Source organism: Phacochoerus africanus, chromosome 8 (genome assembly GCF_016906955.1).
Source record: "Phacochoerus africanus isolate WHEZ1 chromosome 8, ROS_Pafr_v1, whole genome shotgun sequence".
Taxonomy (NCBI): Eukaryota; Metazoa; Chordata; class Mammalia; order Artiodactyla; family Suidae; genus Phacochoerus; species Phacochoerus africanus.
This window is the reverse complement of record NC_062551.1, coordinates 150476027-150496539: the sequence shown is the minus strand read 5'-3', so window position 1 is coordinate 150496539 and position 20513 is coordinate 150476027. Positions and strand designations below refer to the sequence as shown.

At 41.8% G+C, this 20513-nt stretch overlaps 1 protein-coding gene across 6 annotated transcripts in view; it reads left to right on the top strand.

Annotated features, from left to right (window-relative positions):
- The window catches only part of NFIA (nuclear factor I A), a 403238-nt gene that overhangs the window by 281694 nt on the left and 101031 nt on the right, over positions 1–20513 (top strand). For all 6 annotated transcript variants that reach the window (XM_047788855.1, XM_047788853.1, XM_047788851.1 and 3 more), the window contains one exon: positions 5891–6018. In XM_047788855.1, the coding sequence (XP_047644811.1) occupies positions 5891–6018 (128 nt within the window). The remainder of the gene's footprint in view (positions 1–5890; positions 6019–20513) is intronic.

The window sequence follows — 20513 nt, the reverse complement described above, 5'->3', positions numbered from 1 at the left end:
TGAGAGGTCTCAAAATCTTGGCTAGTGGAGTTGCCCTGAGAGATGAAACCTCCTTTGGTGTCCTGGTGGGAGGATGTAAAGGTGAAAGCAGTCCAGCTGCAATATGGGGCCAGATCATAAACACCGTTACATGAGGAGACCTCTGAAAGAGCCAATCTAAAAGAATACAACCAGGTAACGATTCCAGGGTTCTTGATCCCCTTGAGGTCTCAAAGCCAGAATCAAAATGAAGCGTTTTGTGAGATCCTGTTGTCTCTAGATAACCTGTGCAAGAGGGAAAGGGATTAGGCATCAAACCCAGAGTATTCTTTTTCAAATTGGCTTTAGCACTGGACTGTGACAACAAAGAAAAAATGGTGCAGAACAATCTTTTATGTTTGTGTACTTTGCAGAAAAACGTTTGACAAACTTATATTCCTCCTAAAGCAAGTTTTAAATCCTGAAACCAGGGTTTCAGGATTTAAAACAATGGCCAGGGAAATTTTCCTTGGTGGAGGCTCATTCTTACTTTGACTTTATATATTTTAACCATCATTACTTGAAAAAAACAAAAAAAACAAATCAGCTTAGTCATTACCATACTTTGAAGACAGTTAAAGAAAAGTATTCCCTAAATATAACCACCAAATCCTTCCATCATCATTCATGTTGTTTAAATGTTCCCCTCAGTTCACTGCAGCATCAGCTTCTCAGGAAAAAAGTCTCCAATCCAAAAAAAACTCCACATTTACAATAAAAGAACAATATTGTGAACACATTCGAGTGTTAATACATTTTTGAGGATTTTGAATGTTTGCTGATGGAAGAGACATTGTGTGCAACTGCACTGGGTCAACATGCAAAAGCTTTGCAAATACTTACAGTCAGTGATTAATTTAAAAGTTGATGGGCTGTTTGTTTTTCATACATGCTGCGCATGTACCATGGACATCCCAAACACCCTTTCTAAGACGTCCCCAGCTGTTTTGTTGCCTTTTGTTGTGACTCTCGATGTGGAAACCTGGTTATAAATGTCATTTAAAAGGATGGTGTCATTTAAAAGTCCAGAGTCTACAAATAACTAACCCTGATAAGGAGCTAAGTATAAACAGCATGAGTAGTTAATACGTCGGTAATATGTTTGTTTTGCTCTCATTAGGCTCTCCTAAGGTGATTCTTTTAAAATTATTCTTTAGATATATAGACTCAGCAGAATTATCTGTATATGGTTTAGAAAATGTGCCGAGAAGAATACCCCAGATTTACATATAGAAAAGTTCATCTACCAATCAATATTTGTTCATGCTGTGCCAATATTAATTGTGGCAGCCACTGTATTAGGTGCTTTTACATACCTGATATGAGTTAATTGGTACAGTAATTATACAATATAGACAGGGTTGCCATTAAACAGTGGGTCAGCCCGGAGCTCAGAGAAGTTAGGTATTTTGCCCAAGGTCACAGATCGAGTAAATGGCAGCGTCTACAATCAAACCCAGGCCTTTTGGAACTGTAAAACCATGCTATTTTGACACTAAATCTGCTTAGGGATGGGGCTTACTCCTTCAGTAAGGAACAATAGAATACGAAGCCCCCCAGAAAGGAATAGCTAGCATCTCTACTTTTCCTGAACACTTAGCACCTACTCTTTTGAATGATTGTTATCATCTTTGAGGTACAGACAGGTCCTGCCTCCCCATCTGGACTGTAAATCCCTTGGAAGACAGTGTCTACCTCTCCCAGCTCAGCAACAAACATTTGTTAGGTCCCAAGGATATTGTCCTAGGCACTGTGGATGTAAAGTCAAGAGACAAGAGCTTTGCAATCTCAGGGTAGAGACTGACAAGTAAACGGAGTGTTTGTTTTTTTGTTTGTTTGTTTTGTTTTGTTTTGTTTTGTTTTTTTAGTTCAGAGTACTAGGAACTGTCAGCAAAGCGGCGTTTTGCAGTTCTGTGGTAAAACTTCTAGGCTTTGCACATAGCAGGAATTAAGCAAATATTTGGAATGAAGGTAATAGTCTTACCTTAATTTCTACGTAGAATGACCGAGAACCAAAGAACAAATCCCACACACACTAGAGGAGATGGTGTGTCACTACTTAGAGTATTTCTCCTCCCTCTTATGTACAGATCTTACTGGAACTTCCCTAGGTTCCTTAAACGATTCTGGGAGAATAGAATCAGTGTGTTAGAAAGTCAAGAGTGAAAAACCAAAATTAATGACGGATTCATTTCTCAGTTCAAAAAAATAAAGAAGACTGATAGGCATTAACTGTAGGTTCTGTCCCTTCATAGTAAACAGCTCCAAAATCATAGAAGGGGTAGTGTAAAAATTGAGATAAAACATATTTTCTTAACCCAAAGAACTTCATCAAGATAAACCAACTGTCAAGTGTATGAGGTTGGTAAACTTTGTCTTGGAAGCCCTCCACCCATCCCTCCTGGCACTTCTGACTTTCTTCACTCCTGGATCTTGTTCTCTCCTCCAGCCTGCGTCTCCACTCTCCAAACATTTATCCTGCATCAACCCCCGACAATCCTTGCTTTCAAACTAAGTGGTCAGCTAGTGTCTACAGACTCTTTCACCTTTAGAATTTAATAACTGCATAGGTATTTGCATTTTATTAGAGGACACCACAGAAATCAAAAGCTTTAGCAGCTCCGAAAATTATTGAGACAATGATGGGCAATGAAGGTGGCCTTTGGGGTGAGATCTCTGAATCAGGACACTTGGATGAATCCTTGTTACAAGTACCCATATAACTGTTTTTAAGTCTATAGTCCAATTCAGCACTTTTTGAGCATCTGCTATTAGTCAGACACTCTGATTGTCACTGGAAATTAAAGGACAACAACAGGAGTTCCCACAGCCACTGCTGTGGCTCAGCAGTAATAAACCCCACTAGTAATCCATGAGGACGAAGATTCGATCCCTGGCCTCACTCAGTAGGTCAGGGATCTGGAGTTGCCATGAGCTGTGGTGTAGGCCACAGCTGTGACTTAGATCTGGCATGGTGTGGTTGTGGCTGTGGCTGTGGCCGGCAGCTGTAGCTCCGATTTGACCCCTAGCCTGGAAACTTCCATATGCTGCACTTGCAGCCCTTAAAACAAACAAACAAACAAACAAACAAACACAAAAAACCCCAGCAATAATCTAGTATTTATTTTGTTCCCACTTTTTGTTTCCAACAAATATTTATTTGTTTTCAAAATTATTTCAAGTGGCTTTCAGTTAAAAAACACAACAGGTAATAGTAAATGTACAAAGAGAAGCCAGAAACCATATAGGAAGATAGGCAAGATTGTTTATCAGGTACCTGAGCCCAGAGTTATGCCTCACGTTCAGCTCTGAGATTCCTGGTTGCCAAGGCAATAAGGGGAAGCGCTAGGTAGTAGCATGTGCATTTTATAATAAAAGGAAACAATAGAAATTGATTTAAAGAGACCATATTGTTTTCTGGTTTTATGTATTAAGAGAAATTTTTGTGTATATCCTTTTATAAAGGACTTCTGTTAGATGCAGTTTTACATAAAATACAGAAAAGTTCTTTGGCTTTTTTTCATCAAACATCAAGGAAAGCCAAGCAAAGAACACTAAATAAGCTATTAAAGGTTCTTTCCTTTGGGTACTAAGCTAGCATGCTACAGACATGTTGCTTTTCCGTGTCTGGCTTTAATGAGGATAGAACTTAAACGCTAAGAATACTGGAAGGCCGGCTTTAGTAGCCAGAATTTCAGGCCTTGAAATGGGCGCTCTGCATTTTTCACTTGGATTACCACACAGCCTTTTACTTCTCTCCCTGCCTCTAGTTTCCATCCCTTCTTTTCCCTTTGCTTTTCAAAAGCCATCATCTGTGCAGCTACCAGAGTGACCTTTCCAAAAGATGACTCTGACGTCACTCCCCGTTTAGACTTTTGCAGGGAATCTCCGTTGCTTGTAGGAGAAAGTGCAGACACACAGACTCTTGTATAGCCCTCACCCCCTTCTTTCACTGTGCCCCACCGCCACTTCAGCCACAGCAAATACCTGGCAGTTCTCTGCGTGTGTCACACTCTGCTCGAGGTGCTGTTTCTGCCTGATAGGCACCTCTCTCCCGGAGTGATGTTCGAAATAGTCCATAACCTGTGTGACACGAGCATACCAGTTGGGACAGATCCTGCCCTGCCACCAGGCCAAGTCCCGGCATGCCCCTGATGTGCCGGACCTTAACCCTTCAGCTTTGGCATCATGAGGCTGTCCTAGGGCAGAGATGGAGTGGTCAAGTTGGGGGAAACTTATGGGACTTGGGACCATGGCACTTTGCCAGTTGGTAAAGACATAATTCAATATTTTAAAAGCCCGAAGGGCTGCCTGAGTGGTGCATCAGCTGAATAACAGGCTTTCTCTGCCCCACCCTTCTTTCTGCCCCATCTCCTGCCACTCTGTCTCAACAGACAGCACAGCAACCATCTCCTCTGGGAAGGTCTCACCTTCCCGGCCTGTTATTGCTTCTGTCCTCCAGCGAGGAAGACCCTCGAACCTCTGCACGGTTCATCATGCCTCTGTTTCTCTTCTGCACAGTTGGGTTTACCTCTCTGTCCTCCTCCACGAGATTGTAAACCCCATGGAGGCAAGGGTTTCGTGTGCCTCATTTCAGTATTCCAGCATTTAGCACAGCACCTGGCATGTAGGAGGTGACAGTAAGTGTCTGATGAATGAACACATATTAAAAATTCTGCACCCTGACACACAAGGAAGAGATCTCCCCAAAGCACTTGCGCCAGGTGTGAAATCTACCCATTCTGGTGTGTTAGTGACATCATCAGTTAACACAGGACAACAGGTAGCATTTCATTCCATTTTAATCCTGTAGCCTCCGATTGGAAGAAAAAAAAAATTCAGCCCTTTCGCTGGAAGAGATGGAATACACGCTGGAAATTTCCCGACCATATTTCTCCAACACAATTAGATCCCCTATCCTGATGGCCTAGAACTTCATGTGGGTAATTTCTTGGTAGAGGAAGGGCATAGAAGTCACTGGGTCTCAGGAGTTCCTGTCGTGGCTCAGTGGTTAACAAATCTGACTAGGAGCCATGAGGTTGCGGGTTCGATCCCTGGCCTTGCTCAGTGGCTTAAGGATCCAGTGTTGCCGTGAGCTGTGGTGTGGGCTTGGATCCCGCGTGGCTGTGGCGTAGGCCTGCGGCTACAGCTCTGGTGAGACCCCCTGGCCTGGGAACCTCCATATACCGAGGGAGCAGAGAAAAAACAAAAAAAAAAAAGTCACTCTTTTTTTCCATGTCCCTTGCTCTCTCACAAGGAGGTGTACCCCTTCCTTCTCTTTGTGTCTCGTTTGTTCGCTGTTTTAGCTCTCATACCTAGATCTGTACCTGGACTCTTGTCACTGCACAAGAAATATTTTTTAAATGAACAGATCTGAGTGGAAGATAAGAAAAACAGCAAAAAGTCAAAAGACAATCCGGGCTTCTCTTCAAGGGTCACACACCCTGAGTTTTCTCCTTTCTGTGGTGCCAGAAGGGACTGAATTGAGGTCTAGGGACGTGACTCCGTGCCAGGCACCGCTGGAGGAGACACAGATGTGGGCTTACTAGCGCCTCTTCCAGGTGAAGGCAGGAGCGGGAGCCAGCCTCCAGCTCTTCAAAGGAAAAAGGAATGGGATGTGGCGGCGGCAGCAGCAGCTTGAGTGACAATAAAAATCAAACCCCAGACACTTGGAGCAACACAGACCTGAGACTTTGCTCAACACACCCAGGGGCTCCCTGCACTGCACAGGAGCCGAAGGAGAGCGTCGTCCACAGACGACCCTGAGTTACCCAATTGCTTCCTGCCTTGGCTCTCTTTCGACCAGAGATGCCGAGTCCAGGAGAAAGGAGGTTGGGATGGCTCTTAAACATGTGCTCGTTTGTTATTTCAGCTCCACAAAGCGCCTCAAGTCTGTGGAGGATGAAATGGACAGTCCTGGTGAAGAGCCATTTTACACGGGCCAGGGCCGCTCCCCGGGGAGCGGAAGTCAGTCCAGCGGGTGGCACGAAGTGGAGCCAGGTAAGCAGGGCGGGCGCGTGCAGGGCGGGGCGGGCGGGGAAGGGGCCCTCGCGGGGCGGGCCGGGCCGGGCGTCAGGGGAAGGAGCAGCTCGGAGGAGTGGACGTCTTGACATTTTCCACACGAACACGTGGTCGTGTCTGACAGCTGCTTCTGCGAAAGGGTGACAGCGCGAGGCTGCCGTTCAGCCGAAACGAAAGCCTGCAAAGGGTGTGTGGGATTTTCTGCTTTTACATCTTTTCACCTACACTGCAGTCCAGCGTCCCATCTGCCTTTCCTTTCGTCCGATACTCATTGCCCTGGAGCTTGATCTTTTAATGATCCAAATAAAAACCTATCAACTTTTTCAACTGCATTGACAATGTTAGAAAGGAACAGTGGGTTCCCTGTGCAATAGCTTATCCTTGGATCTTTATAAAATGAGACTTTTCAATATGTTTTCCTGCTACTGGATTTCATCATGGTTCTTTTGAAAGCATTCTATAGAAAAGGAACAGCTGTCTTGATGTCCATCCTTAGTGAACTAGACAGATGAGGTTAGCTAGTCTAACCTCCTAGGGTAGTCTTGTCTTGACTAATGTGACTAATTCTTTTATTTTTTATTTATTTATTATTTTTGTCTTTTTAGGGCCGTACCTACAGCACATGTGGGTTTGCAGGCTAGGGGTTGAATCGGAGCTGCAGCCACCAGCCTATGCCACGGCCACAGCAACGCCAGATTCGGCCCGTGTCTTCGACTTACACCACAGCTCACAGCAACACCGGATCCTTAACCCACTGAGTGAGGCCAGGGATGGAACTTGCATCCTCATGGATGCTCGTCAGATTTGTTTCCCCTGAGCTATGACGGGAACTCCTGATGTGACTAATTCTGATGGCACTGGCTTTTTGGAACTTTTCTCAATGTCGGACCTCCACACGGGGAAGGGGGAATTGTCTCTAGCACCTTCCGAAACATGCAGAGTCAGATGACATAGGGAATACTGTGAGCTTTGGAGAAAACAGGCGGAGTGTAATTCTGGCTCCAGCTCCTCCTGCTGGCTGTGTGATTACGGGCAAGTTACCTAACCTCTCTGAGACTAAGTGTCCCCTTTTTTATAACCTGTCAATAATAATATCTATTTCAGTGCCCTTGAGGATCCAATGAGGTAATATTCATGACCTAGCTAAGAATTATACCTGGCACAGTCAGTTTGAAACAAAGGGTTTCTGACCATTCTCCCCAGCCCATGCCTCAGCGTGATTCCCTACATGGACAAAGTAGCACCAAGAAAGTCCATCTCATCTTAATTCCTTTCTCTCCTCCTGAACATGTCGAAGGCAAATCCTCAGAGAGTGCGACTATAAAGGAAATCGTACATTGGAGATTTGGGGGGTGATGGGACTGTTCTCTATCCTGACACGGTCGTCATGGCGGGAGGAATCCATACACGTTTTAACACTCATAGAAACGTATGCTTTCCACTCCTGAACCCCCAGACAGTTTTACTGTATGATAATTCAAAACAAAACAAAACCTCAGGCCCCACGGTCTGAGTCCTTCCTCTTGCTCCCTTTACTAAAATTCAGAAGTTTCACTTTGCCTTGCTTCTGTCTAATCTTCTCAGCCAGCTCATTTATTCATTCACTCACGCTTTCCTCGGGAACTTTCTCCGGATGAGGCCTTGTTCTGGGAATTCAAGGATGAGTGGGAAGGCTGGGGCCCCTGCTTTCAAAGAATTCAGTCGGGGGTGGGGAGCAGATACTTATGATCATCCCGTGGTGACACGGGCAGCACAAGGATGGGGATTTCGCCTCTGGTGCTACTGTCTCCTAAATATTGCCAGCAGAGTACTCGCGGTGCGGCAGGTCTTCTGCAAAGGCCAGATAGGAGCTTCATTCTGCACTCACGTTCCTGCCATTCAAGCAAAGTGACCTCGGTGGAGACGAACGTGCCGACCCCTGGCACCTCCACCTGCATCATCAGCACCACCTCAGGACAGTGCCGATGGGAAAGATTTAAAACCTCTTTGAATCCTTTTCAAAAAGCCAATTAGAGTCCTGGTCAGCTTGTCTGCTTCTGCGACAACCAGAATCAAAATGTCTACATTAGAGGTTCAGGACATGGTGCCTGAGGGTCAGACTGATGAAGTTTTACTCAGACCGAGGTTGCTTTATTGTGTCGAATGTACAGCAAACTCCACCACGAGACTATTCTCTGGGCCCTTCCTTCCTTCCTCCTTCCTTCCTTTCTTTCCTCTTTTCCTTCCTTCCTTCCTTCACAGCCATGGTACATGTGGAAGTTCCCAGGCCAGGGACTGAATCTGAGCCGCATCTGTGACCTTTGCCAGATCCTTTAACCCACTGTGCTGGGCCGAGGACCAAACCCACACCTCCGCAGTGACCCAAGCCGCTGCAGCCAAATTCTTAACCCGCTGCACCACAGCAGGAACTCCTTAGGTAGATTTCTTTGGGGCGTAGTTTAGCCAAATATGGAGTGCTTTGGGTGATTCTTTTATTTAGAGTGATTCTGTTCCTCTCTGCATAGTGTGATCCAAATAGTCATAAATTTTAATATCTGAATACATACATCCTTTGTGGTCATTGAATAAACTTCAGTGGCTAGATCCTTTTTATAAAAAAAAAAATGGTAATTATACTATGTATTATGCCACACATATATACACACATGTTTATATACTATTTACATACAGTATATTATACTGTACCTGTATTACTATACATATATATGTATAATTGGGGGTTGGTTCTCTAAGAAAAAAATCACATATGCTATATTCTTGGACAGATTCTCCATTCTCTATGCCTATTTCAGTACAGAAAAATGCAGTTTCATGGTATATGTGTGCGGGGTGGGGGAACAGTGGATAAATTTACATCTGGCCATATTCAGCAAAGAAAGTCATAATTGAAACAGGGCCTGAGGGGACATTAAAACTCAACTGAAGGATGTTGTACATGTTCGTGGTGACTTTGGTGTCATTAACTCACACCAGCCCTTTTAAATGGATAATTTATGCTGCCAGATGGTCCGTTTTGGGGATTTTCCATCTAGCCCAATCCCCTTTTTGGCACCGAGGACACCCGTATGTTGTTCCCACACTGATCCGGCCTTGCATAGCTTTTCCCCAGGGGTACAGTTCATTGAGTAGGAGGCTTTGAGTGGTTCCTGCATGTAAATTACCTTCAGGACATGTTGGGAGTTGTGTGTATCTGAAGGTACCAACAGCCTCTTGGTTCCCTACCTTTAGGATAATTCTCTCAAGCAAGTGCTAAAAGGATATGTTGTTTATGCCTCCGATGTTACCCTGGAAGCAAAGCCTGTACTTACTCCTCGCTCCGAGAGCTTTGCATCTGTGTACCTGCCCTCAAATGCTTTTTTCAGGACTCCCCGGCCAAAAGAGGGCCGAAGGTTGCCAGAGAGACAAATTTCCTGGAGCAACAGGAAGGCTTTGGAAAGTAAAACAAACCAGACATGCAGTAAATTACATGGGCTCTTTCAAATGTCTTTTGTAGTATCCTGTTCCCCATTAGTTTATCTCAGCACTTTTAGTGCACAGCTCTTATTATCTGGGAAGAAGGGCATAGGAGATTAAAGATGATGTTAGTTTTAAAACATCAGACAACCCCAAGCTGACTTTTGCTTCTCTTACAAGGCTGCATTTGTTCCCTCCTCTTAGTTTCGTTTCCTGGTTATCTCCAAACTGGGCTAGATTCGAAGCTTTGAAGCTAATCACGCACGGATGAAATGAGTCCTATGAAATTCTATCAAGCAGAAGTGCACGTACCATCAACTCTTGTTTATCTGTAAAATGAAAAATTGCAGAGAAACTGATAATGCAGATAAATAGGAAGGAAACCAACAGTCAGGCGCCTCCCAGGGTCTGACAGTGCATGGTGCTTTCATATATATGGTGAGGATTATAGTTACAAATTGTTTGAGTACCTCCTGTGTAACAGGGTTTTTTTCTTAATTGCCCTCAGTGTGAGTAGAATGACTTTGCCTCTGTAGAGTTGAAAACAGAATTATAAAAGGTGACATCCCTTGCCCAGAGCTACACAGATAGTAAACCTATGGATCCTGAATCCAAATTTCAACTTCAGTCTGACTTTGGAGTATAAGTTTTGGCTTCCATACCCAATAACCTCTTCTACCATAAACATTTAGGCTTTTATTTTAAGGTCTCATGTCCTAGGTTTTTTACTGGAATTAAGAACATAATAATAATAAAATTAAAAAATTTCTCATCAGAAAGACCTGAAAAATCCTCCACTATCCTTATCCCAAGCCCTTGTCATGCACCCAGGCCAGGGAAGGAATGTGGCTTTATTAAATATGCATAGGACATAATACATGAGCCAACAGTATTAACTGTTAACAAAGTGAAATATCTATTATTTTTTGCCCATAAAATCAAATAATCCTGAGCATTCGGATCTTTGTTCAAATAATACCTCATCAGAGAGGCTTCCAGTGATCTCACATAGCTGCTCTCTCTTCCATCCTGCTATAATTCATAACCCTGCTTTCCTTTCTTCACACCACCAGCTCCTGGTCTCATCTCTTCTCCCTCTAGAATATACACTGAGGCTGAGTCTGTCTTTTCCACTGCTGTACCCCCAGCACCCGTGACAATGTCTGGCACATAATAGGTACTCAATAAATGTTGGTTGAGTAAATGAATGAAAACTAGAAAGCAGAGAGTTTGAGTGCTTTCCATAAATCTAAAAGCAGAATTTGCCATCAGTAGTTCTCTCAGAATGGATGTTTACTATATTCTCAGTCTGCAGGCTGTTATTCAGTCAAACCCAATTATTAACACCTAGTAAGCAAAACAATTGCTAAGGCTCAATCTTGGGCCCCATTGACAAGTGGCAATATATCAAATATTACAAGTATGCCTTGCCTTAAAGGATATCTTGTAAGTGAATCAAACCTTTTTTTTTTTAAAGGTAATACTTTTTTGTCATTGAAGATAATACTTTTTTTAGAAAAAGGTAATTCATTATCACAGGTTCTATATTAAGAATCCCAATAGTGGAGTTCCCTGATGACTCAGTGGGTTGAGGATCTGGTGTTGTCACTGCTGTGGGGAGGGTTTGGTCCCTGGCTCTGAAACTTACGCATGTTGCAGGTGCAGCTAAACAAACAAATAAACAAACAAACTAAAAAAAGGAAAGAAACCCAATAGTGAAGCTTTTGTAGAACATTTTATATAACCTTCCTGATATATGTCTGAACATTTCCAGATTTCCATATGAAATTTTCTCTTATACAAGTGTAAGGAACACCCATATGAGACTCTATGAGATCTGTGTCAGGTGAGGTCTCATCTTGCTACTCAACATGTGGTCTGAGAACCAGCAGCATGGCGTCACTTGGGAGCTTATTAGAAATACAGAATCTCAGGCTCTATAGAATCCCAGACCCACAGAATTTTAACAAGATCTCTGGGTGATGCTTATTCATGTTGGGAACTGAAAAGCCCTGATCTAGGCTCTTCCCTTAACTGTTCCTTTATATAGACTCTCATCACCTAATCCTTGCTTTGTCTAGAGGCAACCTGAACTTTCTTAAAAAATTTTTTTATTACTCAATGAATTGATTACATTTATAGTTGTACAGTGATCATCACAATCCAATTTCATAGGATTTCCATCCCACAACCCCAGGGCATCCCCCCACCTTACAACCTGTCTCCTTTGGAAACCGTAAGTTTTTCAAAGTCTGCGAGTCAGTATCTGTTCTGCAAAGAAGTTCATTGTGTCTTTTTTTCAGATTCCACATGTAAGTGATAGCATTTGATGTTGGCGTCTCATTGTCTGACTGACTTCACTTAGCATGATAATTTATAGGTCCATTCTTGTTGCTAAAAAAGCCGTTATTTCATTCCTTTTAATGGCTGAGTAATATTCCATTTTGTATATGTACCACATCTTCTTGATCCACTCCTCTGTCGATGGACATTTAGGTTATTTCCATGTCTTGGCTATTGCAAATAGTGCTGCAATGAACATTGGAGTACATGTGTCTTTTCGAGTCATGGTTTTCTCTGGATAGATGCCCAGGAGTGGGATTGCTGGATCAAAAGGTAGTTCTATTTTTAGTTTTCTGAGGAATTGCCATACTGTTTTCCACAGTGGTTGCACCAATTTACAATCCCACCAACAGTGTACTAGTGTTCCTTTTTCTCCACACCCTCTCCAGCACTTATTGTTTATAGACTTTTGGATGATGGCCATTCTGGCTGGTGTAAGGTGATACCTCATAGTGGTTTTGATTTGCACTTCTCTAATAATGAGTGATATTGAACATCTTTTCATGTGTTTTTTGGCCATCTGTATGTCTTCTTTGGAGAATTGTCTGTTTAGATCTTCTGCCCATTTTTTGATGGGGTTGTTTGTTTTTTTGGTATTGATCTTCAGAAGGTGTTTATAAATTTTGGAGATTAATCCCTTGTCAGTCGATTCACTTGCAAATATTGTCTCCCATTCTGTGGGTTGTCTTTTTGTTTTGTTTAAGTTTCCTTTGCTGTGCAGAAACTTTTAAGTTTAATTAAGTCCCATTTGTTTATTTTTGTTTTTACCGTCATTACTCTAAGAGGTGGATCTGAGAAGATATTGCTGTCATTTATGTTGGAGAATGTTTGGCCTATGTTTTCCTGTAAGAGTTTTATAGTATCTAGTCTTATATCTAGGTCTTTAATCCATTCTGAGTTTATTTTTGTGTATGGTTTTAGGGAGTGTTCTAATTTCATTCTTTTCCATGTGGCTGTCCAGTTTTCTCAGCACCACTTATTGAACAGGCTGTCTTTTCTCCATTGTATATTCTTGTCTCCTTTGTCATAGATTAGTTGACTGTAGGTGCGTGGGTTTTCTGTCCTGTTCCACTGATCTATATTTCTCTTTGTGACAGTACCATATGATTTTGATAACTGTTGCTTTGTAGGATAGTTTGAAGTCCAGGAGCCTGATTCCTCCAGCTCCATTTTTCTTTTTCAGGATGTCTTTGGCTATTCTGGGTCTTTTGTGCTTCCAAACAAACTTTAAAATATTTTGTTTGAGTTCTGTGAAGAATGGCCTTGGTAATTTGATAGGGATTGCGTTGAATCTGTAGATCGCCTTGGGTAGTATAGTCATCTTGATAATATTGACTCTTCCAATCCAAGAGCATGGTATGTCTTTCCATCTATTTTTGTTATCTTTGATTTCTTTCATTAGTGTCTTACAGTTTTCAGAGTACAGGTCTTTTGTCTCTTTAGGTAGGTTTACTCCTAGGTATTTTATTCTTTTGGATGCAATGGTAAATGGAATTGCTTCCCTAATTTCTCTTTCTGATCTTTCATTCTTAGTATATAGAAATGCAGTTGATTTCTGTGTATTAATTTTGTATCTTGCAACTGAGGCAACCTGAACTTTCAGCGCTGTGTTTCCCAATGTTTCTCCCTGCTTTAAGTAGGAATGCCTTTAACACTCTTCTCAACAGATGAAATCTAAGCTATTTTTAAACAGATCAGAGAAGATGGTACCCTCATGCAGGAACTCACACAATGTTTGGATACCTCAGTAAAGAAAGAAAATTCTCTCATCTGCCTCTCTCATCTTCCTCCAGGTTAAGTGCATGAAGAAGAGCTGATCATCTGATCAGTATAAATCAAGCCAAGTCATTGCATCTTTATTAAGTACTGACTGTGAGTGGTGTAGAGTAGATGCAGAGATGACCCCCTCAAGTCCCTGTGTTCAAGGGCAAGCCAGGTTTCCTCAGTTGTCAGCCACCACTTATAAGGTGGGAACTGTTGTTTATGCCCCATCTCTGCCACAAAGTTAAGATAATAAAATGACAAACATGAACTTCTGTTCCAAGTGCCAAAGTCCTTTGTTAAAATTAATGTTCTCTTGGAGTTCCCACTGTGGTGCAATGGGATTGGTGATGTCTCTGGAGCAATGGGATACAGGTTCAACCCCTGGTCCAGCACAGTGGGTTAAGGATCAAGTGTTGCTGCAGTTGTGGCTCAGATCTGATCCCTTGCCTAGGAAACCCATATGCCATGGGACATCCAAAATAGGAAAAAAAAAAATTAGTGTTCTCTAAGTGTGTGAACTGTTGTTAGGATTATGGACCTTACCCAGCTCGTGTTGGTTGAAAGCTAGCAGGTTTAAATTCTGTAAGAGTGAAAGGAGAGAGCTGTTCAATCTGACTTTAGAATTAGGGACACTGTCCTCAAAAAGAAGCAGTCAAACTGGGTTTCCATTGGAACCCAAATGAGAAATGTTCACACACTTGAAAGTGAGATGTGATGTCTTAGCCATTCAATCATTGGTAGATATAAATTTAAGTATTCTTCATGAATCTTTCTAAGTTGCGAGATGTGGCTGTCCTGTGAAACTTGTCAGGTTATCTGTGTGCCCAGAATTGACTTATCCTCTGGTCCAGTGGGCTTCATGGATTACTAGTGGCACCAGTTCCTGCCTTTGAATATATACCAGTCAGTTTCGGCTCAGGTAAAGATCATTTTTATTGTGGAAAAACAAACAAACAAACAAACATGAAATTATAGAACAGCGAAATTTCATTCTGTTTGAAAACAAGAGCCTCTTACTCCTTAAGTTTTCTCCTATAGAAAAATATTCAGAATTCGAGCATGCCTTCAATTGTTTTGTGATTGTAAAACCTTATTAGCGGTCCAGACTACATTAGCCGAGATGCTGGAAGTTCTAAACAGTTAATGAAAAGTTTTTAAGTCACATTTCATAAAGTAGTAAGTATAGCTGTAGTCCTTTTCTTAAATAACTTTCAGAGATAGATTTCTTCCCAAAGACTTAACACTCTTCATTTTTTAAGGTTAAAATTAAGCACTGTGAGAGCGTACTGTCTTTCTTATCACAGTTATTAAGTTAAGAAATACATTTTTAAAGACATTTGCAGAAGGATACTTGGTAAACATCTTGTCAACCAGCAGCCCAGGACATTTAGAACCAGAGTTCAGGGTCACAACTGCTAGGAGCATAGTGGGATTTTGCAAACTTATTATGTTTGTTCAATGTAGTTTTCAGTACTCCGTATTAAGTTGACTTGAATTCTCAGCTCGGCTGGTCCTAATTTGACTGCCAACAGTCATTCATCAATTGCAAGAGTGGGGGGAGCTGACCACCTTCAACTTGCAGCTGAGATGCTTAGGTGGAGGCCCATTATCAATGCCAATAAAAAGGCAGCAGCCTAGTAACAACAGTACATTGATCATAGACACTCAGCTGCACTGGCATATATTAGGGGAAATGATTAAATCTCCCACAATCTCCTGCGGTAATAGGAATAGTCACTGTTACAGAACACTGCCATAGGATCAATGTCTTGGCTTTTCTTCTGCATTTATAGAGCAGTGGGGACTCATCATTATGTGACAGCATCGTCTCCCATTATCTCTTTAGTATTGGCACCTGCTCATTAGAGGCTGGTGCACCAGGGAGCACCGGTGCAGTAACAAGGGTTCCTGCTCTTCAGTGACCCTCCTTTAGCAGAGGATTTTCATCCAAATAAGGGGTTATGACAGGAAAACTGTAGTAGAAAATGAGCACTCTTAACGACCCTTCGAATATCTCCATATCTTCTTTATCATGACGATTTTTTTAAGTCAGGAAAAAAAAAAGGAGCTAAAACAGCCTATTCTAATTGGAGTCTAAAAGGTTACCTATTAGAAGAAAAGAAATAGTCTTCTCACATATATGCAAGTACAATGTATATGTGGGTGGGTGTTTGTCACATACATAAATATGGTAAAGCACGATCAAAAAGAAATGGCTGTTGTATTCCTGAAGCCTGTTATAGTATCTAGCATATGGTAACCATTGAATCAGGAGTTGTTGAATGAGTAAATTAATAGTAAGATGGGGACCACGCAGGCCTCATCTTGTCCTTTGAGAGGGGCAAAGTGCTCAGGAAGCAGAGTGCTGCATACGTCTGTTAAGTGAATGAGTGCAGTTCCACTGGCATCAGAGATCTCAGATGCACAGTTTTGTAAATCCAAAAGCTCCCAGGAAAACAGACGCTGCATTTCAGCTGGTCTTGTCTGCATAAATAAATTACCCAAGTCTCCAAATTTTTTATTTCATGTTTGAAAATGAAGCTGTATAAATATTCTAGAAAGAAGGAAGGGAGACGTGTATCTTATACCTTAGGTTTACATTCTAAATCTTCTTCCCTCCCCTGTGTTCTTGTCACCATCTTCAGCGTATGCCCCATGGCTTAGGTAGCAAAGAGCTGGCTCATTGTGTGGCCTTGTTTAGCACATTGTAAGGAGGTGCCTTAAAGCAAATTTCATCCCAGCCACAACAATCTTCATAGGCTTGTGGGAAGAGAGGAAGTAAGAGAGAAATAGCATGTATTATAAAGATGGGAAAAGTACAAGTTAAAGTTCAAAAGTCTCCAATTCTTTTTTTTTTGTCTTTTGTCTTTTTTTTTTGTTGTTGTTGTTGTTGCTATTTCTTGGGCTGCTCCTGCGGCATATGGAGGTTCCCAGGCTAGGGGTTGAATCGGAGCTGTAGCCACCGGCCTACGCCAGAGCCACAGCAACGCGGGATCCGAGCCGCGTCTGCAACCTACACCACAGCTCACGGCAATGCCGGATCCTTAACCCACTGAGCAAGGGCAGGGACCGAACCCTCAACCTCATGGTTCCTAGTCGGATTCGTTAACCACTGCGCCACGACGGGAACTCCAAAAAGTCTCCAATTCTTGTCTTCTGTCATGAACAAGCCTGAATTTAGCAAACTGCTTTTCATTTCCTGATATGTAAACATGGGTTCCATAAAACAACCTGGCGTTCCTACCTCCTAGCTTTGAAAAGCTCAATTGAGATGATAATAAAAACAGGAGCTACCATATATTAAGCACCAGCTGTGTGCAGGGTGCTGTGCATGGCACTGGAAATAGAGTATTCTTAATATATGTAAAGTGTACTTATAAATAGAAAGCTTTATACAGATATTAGCTATCCCTTTTCCAAAATGCTGAAGTGCTATGTGAGTTTAAGATACTATGGAATTAAGTGTGTCTGTTAGGTATAGAAAACACTGTACAAGATGATAGAGGGCATATAAAAATAGATCAGACAAACCTTCCAGCCTAGAGAAGGAAGGAAGTCTATCCAGTTCAACAAGGCATCGAGTATGCTTAGTGTCACGTAGGTTAGGAGTCCATTTATGGGCCTCAAGCATCATCCTTCCTTGAAACTGTTTGAAGAGCAGGTGCATCAGCCATTCCATTGTTGAAGAAGCATCAGTGAACACTGATCCTGTTTCTTTCCTTTCATGCTACCAGAATCTTACCTTTCTTTATTTCTAAGAGGCAGATAGAATTCTGATGCACTAGGAAACCCTCAGAAAGTGCCCAAGGCCATCCTATTCCTGCAAAAAACAGCTTTCTGCACCATGGACTCAACCCCTTCCCAAAAGAGTGTTCTGACTTGTGGATAGGAAATTGGACAGAATCTAAAAAATATATTTACTTAGAGGAAACAGAATTATTCTGAATTGAGATCAAATTCACCAAAGGTAAAAATAACCAGAAAGTATAATTGGAAGAAAAGAAACAAAAGAGAGAGATAGACAGGCAGACAGACAGGCAGATAGGTAGATAATCAGGCTTACCTAAGAATTTCCTGTGTTGATTTTCCTATATCTAACATTTTATTTATCTAATAAATACTAATAAATATTTGTAGAACTCAAACACAAAGTAGTTTTAACCTCTGATATAAAGAGAAAAAAATACTGCTATAAATAGTGTTCTTACTTGCTCTGTTCTGCTCTATGAACACAATGTAGGAATTCCCATTGTGGCTCAGTGGTTAATGAACCTGACTAGTAACCGTGAGGTTGCGGATTCGATCCCTGGCCTTGCTTTGTGGGTTAAGGATCCGGCATTGCTGTGAGCTGTGGTGTAGGTCACAGACGCGGCTCGGATCCCCCATTGCTGTGGCTGTGGTGTAGGCCAGTGGCTGTAGCTCTGATTAGACCCCTAGCCTGGGAACTTCCATATGCCATGGGGGCAGCCCTGGAAAGACAAAAGACAAAAAAACCCCAAAAAACAAAAACCAGAACACAATGTAGATATTTCAGACATAATACCACATTCTTACTAATAGTGCAAGATAAATTTATTTGTATTGTTTCATCGGAATGCTGCTGAAAATTTAAATATATGTGTTATTGGAAAGAGCTAATGTTAATTGAGCATTTACTGTGGGTCATACATTGTTCTAAGCTATCTATAAATTTTTATATCTGTAGTTACAGATTTATATGTATATTTGTATTCATATATAAAAATATGAACATATGTATATAGATATAATGTGTGTATGTACATATATATTCAGTTTGTAAAAATGGTGCCGATCATTAATAACACTATTTCAGACTTACTTCCCTCTCTCAAGTTTTTGTCTTTTTCCTACTTACTAATGATTCTATTTACATGTTAAATAAGTATAACACTGTCGGTTTGTATGGGCGTAGAGTTCTCTCTATTTTTGGCCATCAGTGTTTTTAATGAAATTGTTTTTTTAATACTCTAGAATTAAGGGGCTTTCTCTGGGCCCCTTAGAGGAAGCAAGAGGTCCTCGGGCCCCCAGATCTCAGGAGGCAATAGCTTTTCTGCCCATGCTGCGCAGCAGCTTCTGGCACAGCCATGCACTTCCCAGTTACCTTCCTGCTCAACAGGGGATTACAACAATGCCTATTTATCCAACTCTGTCCACCCAAGGGTTTCAAATACATCATAAACTCATCAATTAATCAAAGACATGGCACCCATTTCGAGATGATGGGTGAATTACCTCCTAGAAGATTACGAGAAATGCTCACACCAATGTAGTAAATCAGGGAGTGTTTCCTGATGGATTCCTGAGCAGCACACCACGTACTACAGTGGAGCGGGGTCTCTCCAGCACTGAATCACGAAGTATGTCTCTCAAGTAGAAAACACCTCAGGAATCAAAAAGTCACTATATTTTGAAGCCTCCCGATGAAATAGTAAACCACGATGGAGTAACCGAACCCACTTAAATAGTTATTCAGCTTGCCTGTTCGGAGTCAGGTATTATTGATCTCCCTCCCGTAACAATTTAAAAGCCCCTCTGAACTTTTTGGATTTTTAAATCCTGGGTGCTTTAGTTCCTGGTTCTCTGGTTGGTTTGGCGTGAGGGGCTCCGTGCTGTGGTCCAGCGCCTTCAGCCTCTGTAGAGAACGGCCTCGCAGACAGCGGCCAGTGTTCCTTCCGGTGATAGTCCAGCTCTTCCGGATTTTGAAGTGGTCCAAACGTCTTGTGGCCCTTCATTTAGAAGAAACGTTCCACCCTCTAGAGATTTTCCACTTTGATTCTAACGAGAGGTACAGTTTTCATCAGCACCTTTGGAAACACACTCAAGTCCTGAGAAATTCAAAGAATGGTGACCCGATGCCCGTTTCTAATCTGAAGTGTCCTCTGCGGTACCAGACGACTCAGCAGTGTTAGCTGTCCCAACCCAGAAAGCACTTCCCGGTGATTCGCTTCCAGGATGAATGAGTTCTAGGATATCGTGATTACTTGTGACTTAATGCCAGTCAGAATTTGCCATCTGCCTTTCAGACATTTCGCAAACCTGAGTGAAGAGACCGTTTATCAAAGTGGCCGTGCAGCGTCTCTCATGTTTTAACGCTCTTCAGGGACTTTCATAAACAGCACTTCATGTTCTAATGTCAGAATACACGTGTGAGGATTAAAAGTCGTATGGAATGCATAAGAATACTTTTCAGGGCCAGTTATTCTTTGATATTTATCACTTTATAGCAATAACACCTGCTTCTAATTTTTCAGTTCTTTTTTCCAGTGGGCGATTTTCTTTTCTTTCTTTCTTTCTTTCTTTCTTCCTTTCTTTTTTCTTTTTTTTTTCCTTTGGAAAAGAAATTGTATCCTCAAAAGACTTAACTGGTCATTTTTCTTCTTTTGATGTGCTTGATATTTTTATGAGTTTGTCCACTGGCACTGAAGCCTTAACATGCCTTTAGTTTTAAAAAAAATTTATAACACATAATTATTATAGTAAATCACATAAATTCATGTCCTAGTCGCACACTTGGAGGCTTTTGCAGAGATGTTGTCTGTTGTAAATGTCATTATCTGACACTTGGACTAATTGATAGTTGTCTTAAGTTGACCAAAGCCGGAGGAATAAGCTCTCCCTTGTGGGAGAGGTTCAGCAACTTACATTCAGTACACATATTTGGTTGTGTTTCCCATTCAGTTGGTGACAGTTTCGAAGTTTTGGTAAGTAGAAAGAAAAAAAAAAAAAGGAGAGAAACCTAGTGTTGTCTGTTTCAACACACGTGGAAACAGTCCTTTGGTTGGGGGTCCACAGCTTACTTGAAGAGCCTGACATGGTTTGCTTTTTTATTTTTATCCTGTATAAAGACCTTTTCCTAATAGGTGCTAGATAAAGTTAATTATCCTAGTAGGAAA